Raw genomic sequence first — 20,234 nt, 5'->3', positions numbered from 1 at the left:
AACCTTGTCTCCTGGATGTTGAAATTAGTGGAAAGATGTATAAAATGGAGGTGGATAGTGGATCAGCTGTCTCTGTTATCTGCAAGTCGGACTATTTGAAGTTTTTCAATGAAAAACCGTTGAAAGGAAGCAAAAAAAGATTGGTGGTAGTAAATGGATCTAGTCTTGAAGTTCTTGGCATTATTTCAGTGTATGTTACGTTAAATTTTAGGAAGTTTCAATTAGATTTAGTTGTACTGGATAATGATCATCGTTTTGACCCCCTCATTGGACGTGATTGGCTAGATATGTTTTTTGACAATTGGAGAACTTGTTTTTCAAACTCATTGATGATCAAGAATATTCCTGGCTCAACTGGAAGCGATTTTTTTACAAATGAAATCAAGTCCAAGTATAAAAGTGTTTTTGACAAGGATTTTTCTACACCTATTAAAGGGTTTGAGGCTGATTTAGTACTCAAAGAAGAATCACCTATATTTCGTAAAGCGTATGCTATTCTGTTCTGCTATTATCAACGCATCCCCTGGCTTTCGCCCATCTGCGTTGTCTTTTCACTAGGCAATACGTCTACCAATTGATGTTTATGGGCTTGCCGGACCAAGTCATGTAGCTAAGCCAAACACCCCACCTACAACTGTTGGGTAGGCACCATTGTCCCGCCCACTGGTCTTTTACAGCTAGTTGTAGGTGCATGTGTGCGTGTAAGTATTGGTGTATGTGTGTTAGTGTTGGTGTATTGTAGGCGCCAACTCGTTCTAATCCACTCTGATTGCTAACACCCTATTGAACCATTACCCTCAAATCTGGCAATCTATGAAATAGAATGAGTTAAGCGCCTGGAATAATAGTCAGTTAATCAAACAAGGAATATTAGTATTAAAGTGAAGATACAATGAAGCAACGCCCCGAACCTCGAGAGCACAAACCCCAAGAACCAAATGACAGGCTGCATGAACAGTCGATCGACTGGCCACCACCAGTGAATAACCAATCGAGCAAACCCTCCAGCACAAACCGCCACCAGCTCTCTCGACCTGCGCCCAACAAATCCGAGGCACAGCCCAGCCTTAGCTTCACCTTAAAACCAAAATCTAGATTACAGAGCACAATACTTCCCAAGTAACCACGCAGCTCGGGCCGCAAATCACGCACAACACGTCACAAATAAGACAAACACTACCCCGCCCGTACAACCGAAACCGATCTAGGGTAGAGAAGGATCTCTTTCCACTCCAACCCAGACTCAACTGCACCGACAGGGTAGCGCACCCCACACACACTGCACTCATGCATCCATCACGACCCGAGCCGCACGGTCACCTGGGTTGCTTCTATCTGCAATCTGCATGACCTCACCCAACCCGTAACGCAGAGTTTAAATCCCTCTCTTGCATTACAAAGCAGTCCCTCTTCCCAAAGTTTGTGCGTGGTATAAATGAGATTATAAAGCTGAAGAAATCGTCACCAACACAACCGTCAACAATGAGCACTCAATGGTGTCGGCAGAATCAATGACGACCCCCTCAGTCCCAAACCCAATTATCCTACACTACCCAAGTAACCACAATGCTGAAGCCGTACGCACTGCACGTACGAAGTACATACAGACCTACCCACACCGCCTAAACAAACCACCTAGGCCGAACACAAGCGAAAAGCGGCGCCACCACTGTTAAACCACGACCATACCAGTAGGTATAATCGCAATTAAGCAATCGTAGAACCATTTCCCGTTCCTACTCAGCCCTAACGATCCATAGCAATGCTTGTCAATATATGCACCCCACACACGCAACCCCCACAACCCAACACTATGGTCACTTGAGTATCCCTGGGATTATGATTACATGATGGTCAGGGATCACAGCCATCAAAACGTTCCACACTTTACCAGGGCTTGCGACCTGTAACTATGATGATTTCCGCTATGGGAAACCATGATAGCTAGCGGTGTTACCTATATTTCGTAAAGCGTATGATGTACCATATCGATTGAAAGAGAAAGTGATGGATCATTTGGAATCGTTGGAACGAGACGGAATTATAACCCCAATTAAAACGAGTCTTTGGGAGTCGCCGGTAGTGGTTGTGATAAAAAAGGATGGAGATATTCGTCTTGTAATAGATTGTAAAGTGTCAATTAACAAGGTTATAATTCCAAACGTGTACCCATTGCCTACTGCACAAGATGTGTTTGCATCTCTAGCAGGTTGTAAAATATTTTGCTCTTTAGACCTTGCAACTGCCTACACTCAACTAAATCTTTCAAAAAAGTCTAGGAAGTTCGTTGTTATCAACACGCCAAAGGGGCTATATTCTTATAATAGACTTCCACAGGGAGCCTCATCCAGTGCGGCTATATTCCAGCAAGTCATGGATACAGTTTTACATGGACTTGAATTTGTGTCATGTTATCTTGACGATGTGTTGATTGCTGGAAAAGATTACGAAGACTGCAAAAACAAGTTGGCTTTAGTTCTTGATCGGTTGGCTAAGGCTAACATTAAAGTAAATTATAAGAAATGTAAATTTTTTGTTAGCACACTACCATTTTTAGGGCATATTCTTTCACAAGATGGCCTTCAACCTAATCCTGAAAAAGTCGCTACTAGCAAGCTGAAACACCTGACAATATAAACAAGCTTAAAGCTTTTTTAGGATTAATCAACTACTACAACAAGTTTTTACCTAATTTATCAACCTTATTGAATCCGCTATATAATTTGCTAAAGAAAGACGTTAAATATGTGTGGGATGAGAAATGTGACAAAGCATTCAAGGACTGCAAAAAACAACTGCTTACTGGAAAATTGTTAACATTTTACGACCCGAAAAAGCCGATAATTGTCTGTACAGATGCCTCGTCTTACGGCTTAGGAGGTGTTATTTCTCACGTAATTAAAGGTGCTGAAAGGCCAATATCTTTCACCTCTTTCTCTTTGAACTCGGCTCAAAAAAAATACCCCATCCTTCATTTGGAGGCACTTGCGGTAGTAACGACAGTTAAGAAATTTCATAAATTTCTTTATGGTCAAAAAATTTTAATCTACACAGACCATAAGCCTCTGTTGGGTATCCTTGGTAAGCCTGGGAAAAATTCAATATTCGTCACACGACTGCAAAGGTACATTATGGAGTTATCCATTTATGATTACGAGATATTCTATAGACCATCTGAGCGTATGAGCAACGCAGATTTCTGCTCCAGGTTCCCAATGATGGAGGAAGTCCCAAAAAAGTTGGAAAAACATTACGTTAAAAGTTTGAATTTTTCTGATAATTTGCCTTTGAACCATAGTTTGGTAGCTGCTGAAACGAAAAATGACACATTTCTTCAACAAATATACTCGTTTCTACAGCATGGTTGGCCGAGTAGGGTGGACAAATGTTTTAGAGATATTTACTCACACCATCAAGGATTAGAGGAGGTAGATGGGTGTTTGTTATTTCAGGATCGAGTAATTGTTCCAAAAGTACTGCAGACGAAGATCTTAAAAATCCTGCACGCCAACCATGCAGGTGTAATCAAAATGAAACAGGAAGCGCGCCGAACAGTTTATTGGTTCGGAATCAATTCCGATATTGAGGACTATGTAAAACAATGCACCACTTGTTTGAAAATGGCAGTAGTTCCTGGGAAAAATATAACGTCTAAATGGGCTCCTTCGGATCGCCCTTTTGGGCGCGTACACGCGGACTTCTTCTTTTTTGAAAAGCAGACCTTGTTCCTGATTGTCGATAGTCATTCAAAGTGGCTTGAAATATATTGGATGAGATTTGGCACAGACGCTGCAAAGGTGATCAGGAAGTTGACTAATTTTTTTGCAAGATTTGGACTGCCAGACATTTTGGTAACTGATAACGGCCCACCATTCAATTCGAAACAGTTTATCAGTTTTCTTGAAAGACAAGGCGTTGAAGTTATGAAGAGTCCTCCCTACCACCCACAAAGTAATGGACAGGCAGAAAGGTTGGTTAGGGTAGCGAAAGAAGTTTTAAAGAAATTTCTCGTGGATCCTGAAATGAGAACATGGGGTTTTCAAGACAGGTTGGATTACTTTCTCTTTAACTATCGCAATAGCTGTCTGACGTCTGAGGGTACCCATCCTGCAGACAAGGTGTTCGCATATAAGCCCAAAACCCTCATTGATTTGATAAACCCTAAGTCAAGCTTAAAAAAACGTCATGCGGTAACAAAAGTGGAAGAACCGTTAAAGAGTAATGTTGATAACGTTAAGAAAGATCCACTGAAAAAGTTAGTTCATGGAGACAAGGTTTACTACAGAAACTATAATTCCAATAGTATTGAAAAATGGATTGAGGGAGTATTTATTAAACAAATCTCTCTCAATATTTTTCAGATAGCAATCGGAGCGAATCTAATCTCGGCCCACAGGGGGCAGATAAGACCGGGACCGGCCAATAGAACCGAACACAGGCGGAACATCCAGCTTCGGTTGGCCGATATGAGAACACCACGAGGAACCAAACGATCATTCAAGGATATGGAGGACATTGAGAATTCGGAATCCGAGTTTCCCGATCTGAGCGAACCTGATAGCGTCACTCCAAGTCCGTCAATAAGCGAAGTACATCCAAGCGTTCTGCAGCCGACGCATTCGAATAGTGAACTAAGGAGATCCAGAAGAAAGAAGAAGTCCAAGATGCATGAAGATTTTGTATACTATTCCTAAACATATTTTCAGTGAAATCATCCAAGTTTTTTCTTATAAGTAAGGTGTTGTTGCTATCAAACTCGTATTTTCAAGTTGAATTAAATATATTTCCTAAGATTGCTTGTGATCTACTCTGAAACAGTTTACTTAATTTTAAGGGATAAGGAGTGTAATATCCATTCAGAATTAACTAATCGGTTTAGTTCAGTGCAACACCAGTTGACAGGTCTCGGACTGTTATAATGTAATACCACCATAACAAAGTAAAGTGTTCGATGAATCGTATAAAACTTGAATAAACGGAGCGATCAGCTCTCTTGTATCGTGACCATCGTAGAGTACAGATCACTACTCCAACCGAGAGAAAACCCCCCAGTTCATACTGTTTATACACAAGCCTCGGAAGAAATATCTGATGAAATCCTAGTAAGTATTGCTGTTGGAATCTTAGAAGGTATTTCTGAAGGAATCTTAGAAGAAGCTCTCCATTCTCATTCATGTTGCTTCATTGTAATTGTAATTGTAATTGCTCAGTCCACACCCAGGCCGACAACTGTCAGCCCATCTGCTTGTAGGCAGATGTGGACTAGGCCGTCCCTTATTTTGCAAAATTTAGAAATGTTATAAGTTCGTTAGTGGAAAATGATCGTTTTAGCTAAAAAATGATCGTGTCAAAATTTGAAGTCCGTATCTCAAGGCTAAGTGGTCCCTCAAGGGGCCTAAAGTTGTCAAAAATTGTATGGGACCAAAAAAACATGAAATTTTTATCAACAAAAAAATACGCTATTCTACTAAAACCGGTGATTTTAGGACCCTAAAGGGCCAAAAATGTGCTTAGATTTGCGATATCTCTACTCGTTTCCAAGATATTGACAAAAAACAACTGAAAAATCAGCATTTTTGACCATTTTTTTAGATTCCGAAGGAAACTTACCTTATTTTGTTCAATAACTCAAAAACGAGTAGAGATATCGCTAATCTAAGCACATTTTTGGCCCTTCAGGGTCCTAAAATCACCGGTTTTAGTAGACTAGCGTATTCTTTTGTCGAAAAAAATTTCATGTTTTTTTGGTCCCATACAATATTTGACAACTTTAGGCCCCTTGAGGGACCACTTAGCCTTGAGATAATGACTTCAAATTTTGACACGATCATTTTTTAGCTAAAACGATCATTTTCCAACAACGAACTTATAACATTTCCAATTTTTGCAAAATAAGGGACGGCCTAATGTGGACCTACTAAGCCTCCCCCGTTAACATGTCCTACACCGAATTAGCACACCGGGATCTTCCACAGGCAGGCGCTGGCGTTACCAGTCCCAACAAGTGTCAGATACATTAAATAGATGGGGTAGGGGATATAGGAAGATGTGGGAATAGGATGGGAAGAGGCAGAAAATGAAGAGATAGTAGAGAGGTTTCGATTTTGTTGCTGAAACGAGAAAAAGAAAGAATGAATGATAAAGAACATTACGATATGTTCATAGATTATGATTTGGTCGATAATTTCTCATCTATTTTGTTTCCATATCGTTGCATCGGTGACCATTTTCATCGCCTTTCTAGTTTTTGTTAGGGCCATCTCGCGTTTTTTCGTCATGTCCTCTTTGCCGGTTGGCGACGTTCGGGATGTAAGTAGAAAAGCATGCATTTAATATGATTAGTACGACAGTAATTTATTGTGATTGCTCAGTACTTCCAGTCCATTTGTCCGCAGTACATCTCAGGCATCCCGTTTTAACAAGTCCTACACAGAATTAGAAACCCGGATCTTCCACAGACAGTCCTAACTAGTGTCAGATAAGTTCAATTGAGGATATGAAGCGGCGAAACGAGAAGACAGTAGAGAAGGTTTGGTTCATTGGTAGCTGTGTTCATGATATGTTTGTCTGACATTGAAAAACTATTTTCCGTAAGTGTTCAACTCTCCACCCGAAATTTAATACCGGAAAAATATCTGATCAGATATATAGTTTGGCAATTCTATGTCCACATTGAAATGCTTTTGTTAATACATCTTTTATCAAGAAGGAATAATGTTGTTTACTGTTATAAAATAATTCAGTTAAAGGGCAGCTAATGTATTGTAATCCAGAATAAACCTACAGAAAATGTCTCAATAAAAAGTTAACTCTAGTTCAACTAACTACACAAACTAAAAAGTGTTATTATATTTCACCAATGATTTCATCCTAATCTTGACCCTAACATAGTTATGCGCTTAGTGTAAGTGGACGCCGCTTATGATTTTGGCTGGACAATGACCAAAAATAGTGTTGTTTCGACAATAGTCACATACTATGCCCTCCGACATTGACGATTCTATTGTCTATGGCTCACCTATTTAGTGCCACCCAGCAGGGACTTGGTCTGGTACCCAATTCAGTATATCCGCTCCACGTAATGTACCGTACCTCTTTTGTTTTGTGATATATTACGCGGAACATTACTCTCTTCATTCGGATAGCGGCTATGTAACCCATTGGATTAAAAACCTCCATCAAACATGAAGCGATTAATCGGAGACTGAAGACTCTATACCAAATTTGGCTCAGAGACAGGTAATCAGTGAGGTCAGTTTTTCTCGTTTGTCAGAGACGATTGATACGTATTAAGACAAACTTTCCACTGCATCTGTCAGCAATAATCGGTGATCGATCAACATTTCGAGTACCCCAATTTACACAGGAATGCCAAGGATCACCGCTCATGCTTTACAATACAGTTGGAAAAACTAGAACAACACCTGGCCACAATGATGCATAAAGCACTAAAGCGGACCGGAAGTGTTGGTGAGCCAGCCCACCCTCTCCATTCTCATTCATGTTGCTTCATAAGAGGAAAATCTTTTTTTTATATTTGACGAGTGTTCCGAATATGGAGTTGTCTATAATATGGTGGTGAAACTTTTGAAATTTTACTTAGTTCAACCTACTCACCTTCTCAGTTTTTGACTCCGTCTTCTGGGTAGACGACCGGCTATCTCTCCTAACCTGCGATCTCGTTTTCACAGCCGCATCGGTCGGATTTGTGCTTGCCGTGAAATCATCGTCCGACGCAGCGCTGTCCTGCTTGGCATCGTAATCCGGCTCGTCGCTATCCGCTTCACTTTCCGACTCAACCACATCGGCTTCGTAGCCCTCCTTCAGCTGTTCCACCGTTTCGATGTAATCCAGATCGGCAAAGTACTCATCGCCGGCCTTGTTTTCGTTCATCTCGCAAATCGTATTACCCGCCTCTTCCGTGAGCAGATGTCCCGAGTAGATGCAGATGAAACTTCCTTTGGCGACGTCGTTCAGGCACCGAATGCCCCAACCACGATTGCTGGTTTTGAATACCTGGAGCTTCGTCATCAGCGGATGCTGCACAACCCGGTTCAAGCAGTTGCTCTTACACTTACATCGGGAATTACACTCGTAGATACCGGTCACTACGGGTTCCTGTAGCCGCTTGTACACGTATCCGATGTTATCGATCTGCGTATTGGGATTACCGAATTTGGCTCCGGCAATTGTCAGCTGCCAACACTGGCATCGACTCTTGTCGATACAATCGTCCTCGCAATCACACCCACAGAGGAAGTCCGAATCCAGGTTCAAATTGACACCTTCCGTGGGGATACGTTCGGTGGAGTAGATGCACGGGGGCGGTTTGGTGTCGTCAAAGTAGTTGACACAAGGAACAGCCATAAACTCCTTTCCATCCGAGAGATCCTGCAAATTTGAGACCAGAAGAGGTGTTTTAGAATACGGACAGATTTTCTGTTCTGTTCTGTTATATTCTGTTATAATCCGGACAGAATACGGACAGATTTTGAACTTAAAATGGAAATCATATATCACATTAAACAAAATTAGATTAGACAATGTCAGAACATGGTTTTCCGGCGAAACTTATTAGGCTGCATTTTGATTGATGGGGATGCATTTGAAATTGGTTCTTTATCTTGGGGCATTTGTGACAAACTCAGCTAAAATTTTCATCGCAATCAAACTTTTAACTAGTGAAATACTCACCGGATTGTGATAGATGTGATTCTCGATCACGTACTCCGCCAGGCAGTGAATCATCGGATCGAAGTCAAAGTTCTCCACATTCAGGGTGGCCTTTGTCATCCGAAGGTACATGTGGAGTTCGTACATATTGCGTACCCGGCGACCGCACGGTGCCCGATAGACGACGAACACCTTCTTGTACCGCATCTTGCAGAGCTGCCGTTCCCAGCCGGAGAGCAACGGTTTCGCCATCGGACTGTACGATTTGAGATTGTGCGTAATTTTGAACAGGCAGTTGGGATTGCAGTCGTGTGGTTTGTACTTTAGGGGAGGTAGATGCTTCTTGGCCGTGTAGTAGACTATCTTGCCCTTGGGGCGATCATCCTCGCAGTAGATCGTGGAACTGTTCATGAACACGGCGGAAGGTTGTGAGGCTGGTGTCGAGCGGTGGAAGGTGCTCTTCTTGGCCACCGAACGATTAGCCGAATCGGCTTGACTCATCTGGAGATTCTTCAGAGCTTGCAGGGCCTGTTCCTGAGGTGTGATGGCCTTCTTGGCGTCCTGCTGTTTGGCTTGATCCGATTCATCGTCGTCGTCATCCAGGGTGATGTATTCGATTGAAGGTTCGTTCCTCTTCTGGAACTTGGAGAACTTGTTGCTTTGCTTGCTCATGCTAAGCGCCTTCTCTTGGTAAAGGGGACCCAATCGAGTGGAACCGCGGTAGATCCACTCGTACCGGTTATCATCCGGGAAGTGTAGCTGGACCAAGCTAGCGTCGATGTCGATAACCTTGGCGTAGATCCACTTACCCTTCCATTCCGTGATGATGCGCTGGCCGACCTTCACCTGCACCATGGGTCTCTGTGACCGATAGTTCATCAGATAGTTCTTGATGAACTCCTGCGAGTGCGGATGGATGTCCAACCAGACTTCCTTCGATTCCTCGCACACCACCCGGACATCCCCGTGGGTCACATATTGGGCATAGCCGTCGTCGAAGAAGATCAGATAACGATTTCTGTTATACTTACCGAACGATTCGGCAATGATACCCGGATAGAACGAGGTGCTCTTAGCTTGCTGGGATTTGTTCAAGGTCGGTTGGGTAGTTCCGGCGTCGAATCGTGCAATGACTCGGGTGCCCAGCGGCAGTTTTACGTTGAATGAATGTCGATAGGCGAGGTATTTGGCTGGAACCACTTTGATCGGGGCGCTGCCACCTCCTATGTTGTAGAGGAAGTTGACTTTGTATAGAGATTTCTGCAAAAAAGTAAATTTTGGAAGTTTGTTTTGCCTTGCGTATTTTGAAACTTAACAAATTAAACTTACATCAGCAACGGTAACCGCTTCGACGACCTGACACTCGGACCAATTGCTGAGAAGCTTGTTCTTCACGGCAAAGTAGAACTGCCCGACGGAGACCGCCGGCCGGCTGAATTCTTCCTTCGGCGGAGAAACCGAGGCTCCTGAGGCTTGAGTTCCCATGGTCGTCGTCTGAGAGGTCTGCTGTTTCTGCTGGTGTGGTTGCTGTTGCGTTGTTTGGTTCAACGGTTTCTGAGGGGAATACTGACGATTGACCTGGATGGGCTGTTGCACAACCGGTTGGCGATTGGCATCCATTTCGAATATATTGATCGGTGGTAGATCTTGGTATCGCGGGCGAGATTTACTGTACAATTTGAGATGAATCTTGTCAACCTTGCGTTGCAGTTCGTTCAACTCGTTGTTGATCTCGTCGGAGAGTTCTGAAAAATTAAAGATTGTTTATTGTGTTGTTGATCTTCCTTTACAATGTTTTACTTACTTGTGTTATAAGCAATTTTCTGTTTCATGATCTGCTCTGTCCAGTCGACCTGTTGACTAATGTTGATTTTTTCGAATGTGCTGCTAACAATGTCATTCAGCTCGGATTCCACCAGCGCAATAATATCGGCCGGAAGTGGTTTTTCTGAGAATAAACACGAACATTAAAATACCGGCATATTGAACATTCGAACCCACTTCATGTACCTGCTTCCAGTTTTACGTCTGCATCCTCCTCCTCTTCGCTGCTGTCGGAGATTTCGACAAGTTCGTTCTTACGAGGCATCTCACAAAACAACAACGGCTGTTGATCCAGAACCGCTGCTCCCAAGATCTGCAAAATGATAACAATAGCAGGGTGTATAATAGTATAATACTCATAACTCAAAATATATGTTCTATAGCTTTAAGAAATGAAACAAAGAAATGTATGTATGTATGGATATGTACTAATCTACGTTGGTTGACGAAACTGAATAAATAAATAAACTAAAATTCCCTGAGTTTTCCAGCTTTTTCCATGGACAATTTTAAAAGTTCATAATGTTTTTTTTTGTTTTTATTTTTGTGTATTTTAACTTAGATGCTAATTCTACACTCTAAAGTTCATAATGTAAAAAATAACAAAAAAATTTCTAAAACTTATATACCGTGCGAGCACCATATTGTAGACAGCTCCATATTCTGAACAGGCGGCAAATACAAAATAGATTTTGAAGCAACATTCAGAATAGAGAGTGGAGTCGTTAATTTTATTGGATCCCTCTATAAAGCAATCGTTACAAAAAAAATCGTTTTTAACTCAACTGCGCACTTAGAATATTTGTTTGCATATAGTAAGTAGCACTGTGTGTTCAGAATTAGGCTCACGGCGTCTTATGGTGTCCATAATTAGGAACACGTCGACCAGTAACAAAAATACAGGGGATGGCCAAAATGTTTGGGATAGGCAACTTTTTTTTCTCTCACAAAAAAGTTCAGCATGCTATAACTTTTCATAGAGCGCATCAAAAAATCTCAAATTTTGACTGTTTGTCAACCTATTATATGTGCATCATTGGTACAAATTTGGGCTTGATTGATTAATATTTCGCAAAGTTAGAACCGTTCGGGTAAAACACCTTTTTTTTAGACAACGCATTTTTGAGCTGTCATATCTCGAAAACCAGTAAACCGAATTGACTGAAATTTTGAACGTACACTAACAATATGTACATGCTTCACAAACTATTAAAACATAGATACTTTTTAAACGTTGAAAAAAGTTATCATGGATTGACACTTTTGGGACTTTTCTCGAAAAAATGTAATTTTTTTACATTTTGTGAATAAATTTTAGTGTTGATATCCAAAGATTTTTCACTTCTGTTCTCAAATTATCTCTAATCAGATATATTAGAGCCTATTTAGATTGAAGGAAAAACACATTTAATAATTTTTGTGTGGTATTGTTAATTTTACTTATTTTCCTCTATATGGGTAAAAATTTCAACCCGATATAACTTAATTCGCCGTGAGAAAATATTACATTTTATAACGTCGTATTGAGTATCAATATATTGTTGATAAACGTTAAAAAATTCATTCAATTTGGTTCACTGGTTTCCGAGTTATGACAGCTCAAAAATGAGTTGTCTAAAAAATAGTGTTTTACGCGAACGGTTCTAACTTCGCGAAAAATTATTCAATCGAGCCCAAATTTGTACCAATGATGCATACATAATAGATTGACAAACAGTTAAAATTTGAGATTTTTTGATGCACTCTATGAAAAGTTACAGCATGTTGAATTTTTTTTGTGGGAGAAAAAAAGTTGCCTATCCCAAACATTTTGGCCATCCCGTGTATGTCTAGATCATAGACTGCAAGTTATTATGAGATTTATTTTATTTTATATATTTAGCTAGACAACAAACCAACTTGATGGTATTGTGGAGAAGTATCCCTAAAAATTAGCATCACCATTTATTTGAGCCTTTATTGTGAGATTGTCTTAACCGTTTAGAATATGGGTACCTACCGCACGGTACTTTTCAAAACTATACAAGAATGTGCCAAAAATTAAGTAAACATCTTTTAGGATTTCTAAGAGTTATTTTTGGGATTTCTACTAGAGTTCCATTCTGAATTTCCGCAGAAGTTTTGTCACGAGATATCTGTTCGAGTACCTTCCGATTTTTATTTCAGAGGTTGTTTAAACACCGATTCGGGATGTCACTTAGTGGTTTTCCGGGATAGCTTTCCAACTGTTTATCACGGAGTTTTACCGATAGTTTTCCGATATTTGTCTTGGATTTTCTCACAGAATTTCGCCCGTAGCTACTTCCAGGATAACAAGAGGTTTTCATATCCTCCTTGGACGTCCTCAATATTTCTTCTCGGGATTACTATTTGAACTTATTCCCGAGATGAATTATTTTATCAGTTTTATCAGTTTTTTTCTGTTATTCCTGTCAAGATTTCAGCAATAAGACTGCGGAGTTTCTCGGAAGATTTTCGAATGAAGGAATCGCGTAAAGTCTTTAAGAGAAACCTTGAGAGAAATTCTAGGAGAAATTCTGTGAAAACTTCTACGAAATTCCTATTGAGAATTCGGGATAAATTCTGGTAGAATTCCTACTAGAATTTTTTCGCGCAAAACGTAAAAGGAACGCTGGGAAAGTCCCATGAGGGGATCTGGAAGCAATACCAAAAAAAATTCTGTAGCAACCCTGTGAAAAACATCAGGAGAAATCGGTGGAAATCCTGGGAATCAGGAAGCCTGGAAAAAAATGTTGGAAGATATCGAGAAGTATACCTATCAGCCGTGAAAAATTCCAAAAGAAATACCAAGAAAAGGAGGAAATCCTGGTGGAACTTCTGCAGAAATCCTTGTAGCGGAATTTCTTTTTGGATTTTAACCCTTTCCTTCTCACAAGTCGTTAACTACTACTTCTATACCAGGAAAGCGTTTCCGATAAAAGTGCTTCAACAAATTGCCCAAATTTTACGAAATCAACGAAAAAGTTTTTAGTTGTAAATCAATAGTTTTTTGATTGTTTATCAATTGTTGCACTATTGCAACAAGTAGTTGGTAGGTGGCTTTAACCTAGGTTTTAACTAATGATGTTGCAATCACATCAGGCCAAACATTTCAAGAGGTTTGCATTTGAGGGGCTCTCTTTGTTCACTTTCTCTATTATTGCAATGGTACATATGGTACACTTTTCAACTACTTTTGCAGTACAAATCAAAAGACGATTGTTTTGACCATCGCGTTCAATGCAAGGAGACAATCATAATACAAATAAACAGCTAAGATATTAACGAAAGAGAGGGAAACCAAAGAGAGCCGCTCTTCTGCAGATAGGACCTTGAATGTTCTGCAAAAACTATTAGATCATGTTCATCTAATTCCGTTTGTCGAGATCGTTAAAAATCGATGGTGCAGTAGAGCAACCATGGGAAGTAGAGGGTTAACTCCCAGATCCATTTACGTCCACGTGGCATTTGCAGCACCTCATCGGAATCGCCGGCTTATCGAAAATACCTGCTAGGTCTAGGAGCCCTCCTTGTGTTCCACAATTATTCAGATTCCTTCTTGATTTAAGGACAGACTTGTTAGAATCCCAAAATGGCCGCCACAATGGCCGACTTCGGCACCTACTCACGATTTTGAGCGCACAAATCTCTTCGTAAACAAAACCAGCGCACCTCATCTTCTGATTTTAAGCTTATCACAAGTGAGCAAGAACAGAATAATAAAATTCACTGTTGTTTGAAGCTTGCTTCTTGAGATTTGTGCGTCTGAAGTTCCAATGCATTGTTGAAGCGGGATTTCAAGACGTTTGTCCTTAAGTTACTTTGCGAGAAAATATATTTTTTAGATTTTCCAGGGAGGTATTTTGAAAATTTATTAATTCAAAAATTAATCCTAATTTTAGACATATATCTCCAAACACTTTTTTACTCTTTCGAAAATAAAACAGAAATCGGTTATATAGCCGTTAAACTCCTTACACAGTTCTGAAACTGGACTTGGAAGATCTCTGTGCTAGTGGTGTAGTAATGGCATTCTTCCTTAGATTTCTATCGTAATTCTTTCTTTAAATTCTTTCACAGCTAGTCACAAATTTCTCCCCGTGAACTTCTGACTTTCTCCTTGGGAGTTTCATCCAGTGTTTTTTTTTACGTATTTGCTCTCATAAATAGCTCCTTCCGAGATTTTTAAGGTGGTCTTTCGGGATTTCGAGAGTTGTTCCCGAGATTTCTACCAGAGTTCCTCCCAGGCTTTCAGCAGGAGCAACGGGGTCTCTGTCTTTTGGAATACGTTCTAGGATTTCCTCCAGAGGTTTTTCCGATATGCTTCCAGAGTTTCTCGCTGGATTCATCCTAGAGATCCTTCCAGAAGGTATTCAGAAATTTCTCTTAGTGGGATAGCTTTCCAACAGTTTTTCTCGTTATTTTTGTAGAAGCTCTTCTTGTTATTTCTTTCAGTGTTTTCCAACGTTTGTCTAGGGTTTCTTCGCGGAAATTCGCCCGAAGTTCTTCCCGGGATTTCCTATAGAGATTTTCAGAGTTTCTTCTGCAATTTTCTTAATATTTTCACCCGGGATTACACCCAGAACTTTTATATCGGGATGTCCTAGTTTTCCCCATGATTTCTTCTCAAGATTTCACCAATAAGTCTTTGCGAAGTTTCTTGCCATATTTCATCTGAATTTCTTCAGCTATCCTAGAAGACATTCCAAAGAAAAATCCTTGCAAGAACTCCGGTAGAAAGTACTAAAGCAATCCTAAAAAGAGCATACGGAATCTCGTATAAAATTTCTGGAAGGGGTTTCTGGAAGAGTTCTGGAAGTAATCCCGAGAAAATCTGTAAAACAAATCTCAGGTAACTCTCCAGGCAAGGAAACCGATAAGCAACTACAAAGAAAAGCCAGGTAAAAGCTCTGAAAGAAACCCCAGAAGAACCTTATGAGAAATATCAGCAATAGATCTTGCAGAAATCCTAGAAGCCTCTCCGGAATCATATCCAGAAGAGAAGTGACTCTGAGAGCAATCCCAGGACCAACACCGAAAAAATTATCTGAAAGAAGTCCCGGGAGAAAGCTCTTGTGAAACAAATCCCACAAGGCTTTTGAAAATATCCTTGTTGAAGTTCCAATAGAAATCTAGTGAGAAACTTTGGAAGAAAGCTCACGAAAATTTATTGAAAAATAAAAATACTGGACAAATATTGGTTGAAATCTCAGAAAATCTTCATGAAATTCTATTAGAACTCCCAGGATTCTTCTTCTTCTTTTTGGTTTTACGTTCCAACTGTTACTTGGCCTCTCCAACTTAGTGTTCTTTGCGCACTTGCATACTTATAGCCTCAACTACTAGGCTAACTGGAGACCCCAACTCCCAGGATTAAGGATCTTATAGCAACTCTTCTGGGGAAGCCACAAGACCAACGAAAGGACTTGCGGTTGCGGAAACTCTTCGAGAGGAATCCCGAGATAAACTTCAGCAGAAACTCCACGAAAACCTTTGTATCCCCAGAGAAACTCTTGTGGGGATTGGGGCAAAACGCAGGAGGAACTAAGAGAAAAATCCGACGAGGGATTCTGAGAGCAATCCCGGCTAAATTTCTGAAAGACGTTCTAGGATCCCCTTTAAAAACGCCAGGAAAAATCAATCGGAATTCATGAATCCTGGAAAATATAGGTACAAGGAAGAATTCTAGAGAGAATTGTTTGAATCTTGCATAAAATGATAGTAGGAATCCGAAAGAATCTTCGGGAGGAATTTAAAAAAGAATAAGTACCAAGAAAATGGCCTGAAGAAATACGGAAAGAATCTCGTGAGAAATCCTGAAAAGCACTTCAAGAGGTATTTCTGCAGCATTTCCACAAAGAAACCTTAAATTGTCTGGAATAATCCTTGTAGCGGACGTTTTTTGTTTTAGCAAAATTTCCCTGATTGTTCAAGATATTGTAGGAGTATTCCAGTTTTTGCTCTGTTAAAATTAACCCTTAGGATTCCCAGTTTTACAGGTATTTCAGGAATTAGACATCCTGTATAGTCTTACTCAGTGGATAACAGACACTAAGGAAGATTTCAAGGGGTAGTCGAAATATGCGTATCTGACAAAGGATCTAATGGGTGGAATTAAAAGGCGCAAAACTGATTACACTCATATGGAGAAACTCCTGGTTGATCTCACAAGAAAAATCTGGAGGAATCTCAAACGGAACTCCAGGAGGAATCCTTCCTAGCGGAATACCAGAAAGTGCTCCAATCTCAGAAGAAGACACCCGCAAAAGGAGCAATTTCAGAAGGTCTTCTTGAGAAATCTCAGATGGAACTTCTCAAGGAATTCCAAAAGGAGAAATTCTCAAAAAGGTGAGGAATTTCAAAAGAAAAACCTTGAGTTATTTCGGAAGCAGGTATCAGAAGACCGGCTCCATGGGCACGTTATCCTTTATTTGGGAAGTCTCGGAAGGAGCTTCCTAAGGAATCCCAGGTTCGTCCAGGATTTTTACTTGATTTTTTTTTGCGAATTCCACCTGGGATTTCTCTGTAAGTTGTTTTTGAAGTTCCTTCAATTTTTTCTAGCAAATGAAGACGAAGCATAAAACAACTTTTGGCAAGATGTCTCGAGCATATTTCAAAGAATGATTGGAGAAATTTGTGCAAAGAGATTTGGAGAAAACCTATAGGAGTAACATTCTCTGTAACTCCTGTCAAACATTTTGTAGAATGTGTAGCAAATTCCACGAAAAAAGCAAAGATTTCATTGAAAATTAAAGTAGAAATTGTCCAGGGAAGTTCTGGATCTCACTGAGAAACAAACCATAGCCCAGTTGGGGCATTGCGTCAAGAAAAAATGAAAGTAATGCAATTCACTTACCGAGTACTTTTCCACCACCTCATCGTAACAGCTCAAGCAAACCCGCTGCTTCTTCGTTTTCTTGGGAATCCCAAAAAAGTTCAGCACGAACGGAGGCGCCGGAGCTGATTCCCTCGTGTTCTTCTTGCACTCGGCGTTGATACACTCGACGGACACGGTTGACGATTTGGGCTTGGATGGCGGTTCCTTGGCCGTCGCATCTGCCGGCTTCTTCTCTTGAGCCGTTGTCGGAGTTTTCTGTTCAGCTGTAGCTGTGGTAATGGCCTTAGTCGTCGAAGCCGTTGCTGACGGCTGCTGCACCTTTGACGGCGGTTTGGATGCCGATTTTCGATCGGTTGTAACGTAATTGTCCACCATAACGACATCCTCGTCCGAGTCGCCAAAGACCTGCGGCACGGTCTCTTCTGGTTGGGTTTCCTTCTCTTCGAACATGCCCGTATTTTCATCCAGAACAAATCGCTTGGTCGGTGTGCCGTTTGTGGGTTTATCAGTTTCTGTCGTTTGGTCGGACTTATCTTCCGATTTGCTGGCTTCATCCGTTTTGGTCGGCTCTGATTTATCGATATCTTTCTCATCTTCCTTCGTTGCTTCATCTTTTTTGTCACCATTCGTTTCAGCAACTTCCTTCACTTCAACTTTCTTTTCATTTGGTGGGTCTTTCGAATCTTCTGCTTCAGAATCTACCAGCATAACGACATCGGAGTCATCTTTACTGTTGTCCTCTTTAGCAGGCGACTTTGTTTCATCCGCTTTCGGAATGTCATCATCTGCCTCGCTAGTTTCAACAACCACAACAACGTCGACTTCCTCTGATTTGTTCTTATCAGCATCTGCTTGTTCATCTTCTTTTTCGTCGACTTTGTTCTCACATTTCGAATCATTTTCAACCAACACGACGTCTTCGTCTTCCGACATTACTTTGTCCGTTTTAGGCTTATCTTCGTCGGTCTTCAAATCGCTTTTTGGCTCTTCTGCATCTTTGTTTACATCCGCTTCCTTAGATTCCTGATCGGTTGTATCCATCTTCGATTCTTCTTTTTCTTCAGTACTCAGCCTTAACTTCTTCGTCGCTGGTTCTATCTTCTCTTGCTCGGCAGATTCTTCGAGTTTGCCTTTTTCTACATCGGTAGTGCTCTTTTCGTCATCTATTAAAATAATGTCGTCATCTTCTTCGGGTTTCTTTTCGTCGTCAGTCTTGGTTTGTTTTTGCATGCAATTAGACTCTTCCACCGGCGCTTTCTTCTCCTCTTCTGTTACTTCTTCTAATTGCTTCGGAGATTCTACGGAGTCAGCTTTTTCCTGAGGCGCCGTGATAGAGTTTATGTCATCCTTTACAACCTCTTTGCATTCTTCGATGCTGTCAGCAGATTTGACTTTCTCAATGTTGGAGTCACCTGCTATTGCAATTTGTTCTTTGGATTCATCTTCCTTAGTAATCGCCATTTCTGATGCTTCTTCCGCTTTGTCTGTTTCTTCGGATTTTTCACATTTTTCTTCGTTTCCTTCGGTGACGTCAGCATCTGTTTTGTCCACAGCTTTTCCGCGAGATATCGTGATAGAAGTTGCATCATCCTTCATGTTTTCGTCACTCTTCTCCGTAGTGTCAACACATGTAGCTTCCTCATTCTTGGAATAATCTTTCACAGCACTTTGTTCCTTCGATTTTTCATCCTCTGAGTTCACTTTTTCCGATGGTTGTATAGCTTCGTCTGTTTCCTCAACGGTTCGTTCTTTGATATCAACCTTTGCATCATCCACTATCATAGGACTATCAGTCTTTTGACTTGTTGTTCCTACTGCTTCAACTTCTCCTGGTTCGTTACATTTTTCAGCCTTTTTCTCATCGGTTTCTGCTATTTCGGCAACATCCTTTGATACATCCAGCGAATCATCTTGCTTTCCAGTTTCAGTTATCTCTGGACTATGCTGCTCGGCTTGTTTCGCTACGTTAGTAGGTTTTTCATCATCTATATCCGTTGAAGCTACTTCTGCTGGTATACATTCCTCAACTTCCATCTTTTCTCCTTCTTCTATCTTCAACATTTCCTCTGCTTTATCATCCGTGACATCCATCGGCTGTGTCACTGGATCTTCTAAAGTGCCTTCCTTTTCTTCGACGATTGACGTCTCCTTTGTATCATCCGAGGCAATCTTCGATCCTGTTATCAGTTCTTCCACAGCACCCTCTTGCTCTACACTCTTTTCCTTCTGTGATGCTTTATCTTCTTCCGTTTCCTTCTTCGGTTCCGAACGCTCAACTTCATCATCACAAACGGTTTCGGCTGGAGGCGACTTTTCAGCTTCATTTGGATTGGTAGCTTCTATCGCAGCGGAGCCTTCCTCCGGAACGATCAACTCAACCTTATCCTGTTGCACCGCATCTTCCTGATTCTTTCCCTCTACGGCTTTTGGATGATCTACGTGTCCGTCATTGTTGCTGCGCCCCGGATGGTCGCCGTCCTTCCCTTCATTGGCTGTCAATCCACTTTCATTCTTGTCGTCGCTCTCGCTAGTACCAGATCCGGCGACGGCCGCTTCCGATGTTACTGCCGGTTCATTCTCCATCTTTGCTTCCAACCGGCACAACCGGATCAAAATCAATCAATGGACGACGGCACTGGAAAAGTACAACAAAAGCGATTCTAACCTCAATTCCACCAAACAACAAAATATTTTCATTTTTTAGCAAACTTACCTGCTTCTTTCCAGATATCGCCACAATTAAAACGAACTAGAACACTAACGGAACATTTGGACGTTAAAATAAGCTATTTTCCAAAACTAAGCACTAGCGAAAAAAGAACTTTTCCGCGAGCAAAACACTTTTCTTTTCGCTTTGCTTTCGGACGCTCACTTTTGTTTGATTTTTTTTTCCTTTGCG

The 20,234-nt window shown here is 41.0% G+C and overlaps 2 protein-coding genes across 2 annotated transcripts in view; one reads left to right on the top strand and one right to left on the bottom strand.

The window, feature by feature from the left end:
* The window catches only part of LOC109428770 (uncharacterized), a 5,877-nt gene extending 875 nt beyond the window's left edge, over positions 1-5,002 (top strand). The window contains exon 2 of the mRNA XM_062850962.1: positions 4,362-5,002. Coding sequence (XP_062706946.1) covers positions 4,362-4,694 — 333 coding nt within the window. The 3' untranslated portion in view covers positions 4,695-5,002. The remainder of the gene's footprint in view (positions 1-4,361) is intronic.
* LOC109429413 (histone-lysine N-methyltransferase eggless) overlaps positions 1-20,234 on the bottom strand; it is a 25,801-nt gene extending 5,567 nt beyond the window's left edge. Inside the window, exons 1-7 of the mRNA XM_062850963.1 lie at positions 20,049-20,234; positions 17,354-19,970; positions 10,684-10,810; positions 10,478-10,621; positions 10,003-10,418; positions 8,695-9,933; positions 7,618-8,391 (exon numbers count right to left, since the gene is read on the bottom strand). Of these exons, the coding sequence (XP_062706947.1) occupies positions 7,618-8,391; positions 8,695-9,933; positions 10,003-10,418; positions 10,478-10,621; positions 10,684-10,810; positions 17,354-19,918 (5,265 nt within the window). The 5' untranslated portion in view covers positions 19,919-19,970; positions 20,049-20,234. The remainder of the gene's footprint in view (positions 1-7,617; positions 8,392-8,694; positions 9,934-10,002; positions 10,419-10,477; positions 10,622-10,683; positions 10,811-17,353; positions 19,971-20,048) is intronic.

Source organism: Aedes albopictus, chromosome 2, assembly GCF_035046485.1.
Source record: "Aedes albopictus strain Foshan chromosome 2, AalbF5, whole genome shotgun sequence".
Taxonomy (NCBI): domain Eukaryota; kingdom Metazoa; phylum Arthropoda; class Insecta; order Diptera; family Culicidae; genus Aedes; species Aedes albopictus.
This window is presented reverse-complemented; position numbering and strand designations above follow the sequence as displayed.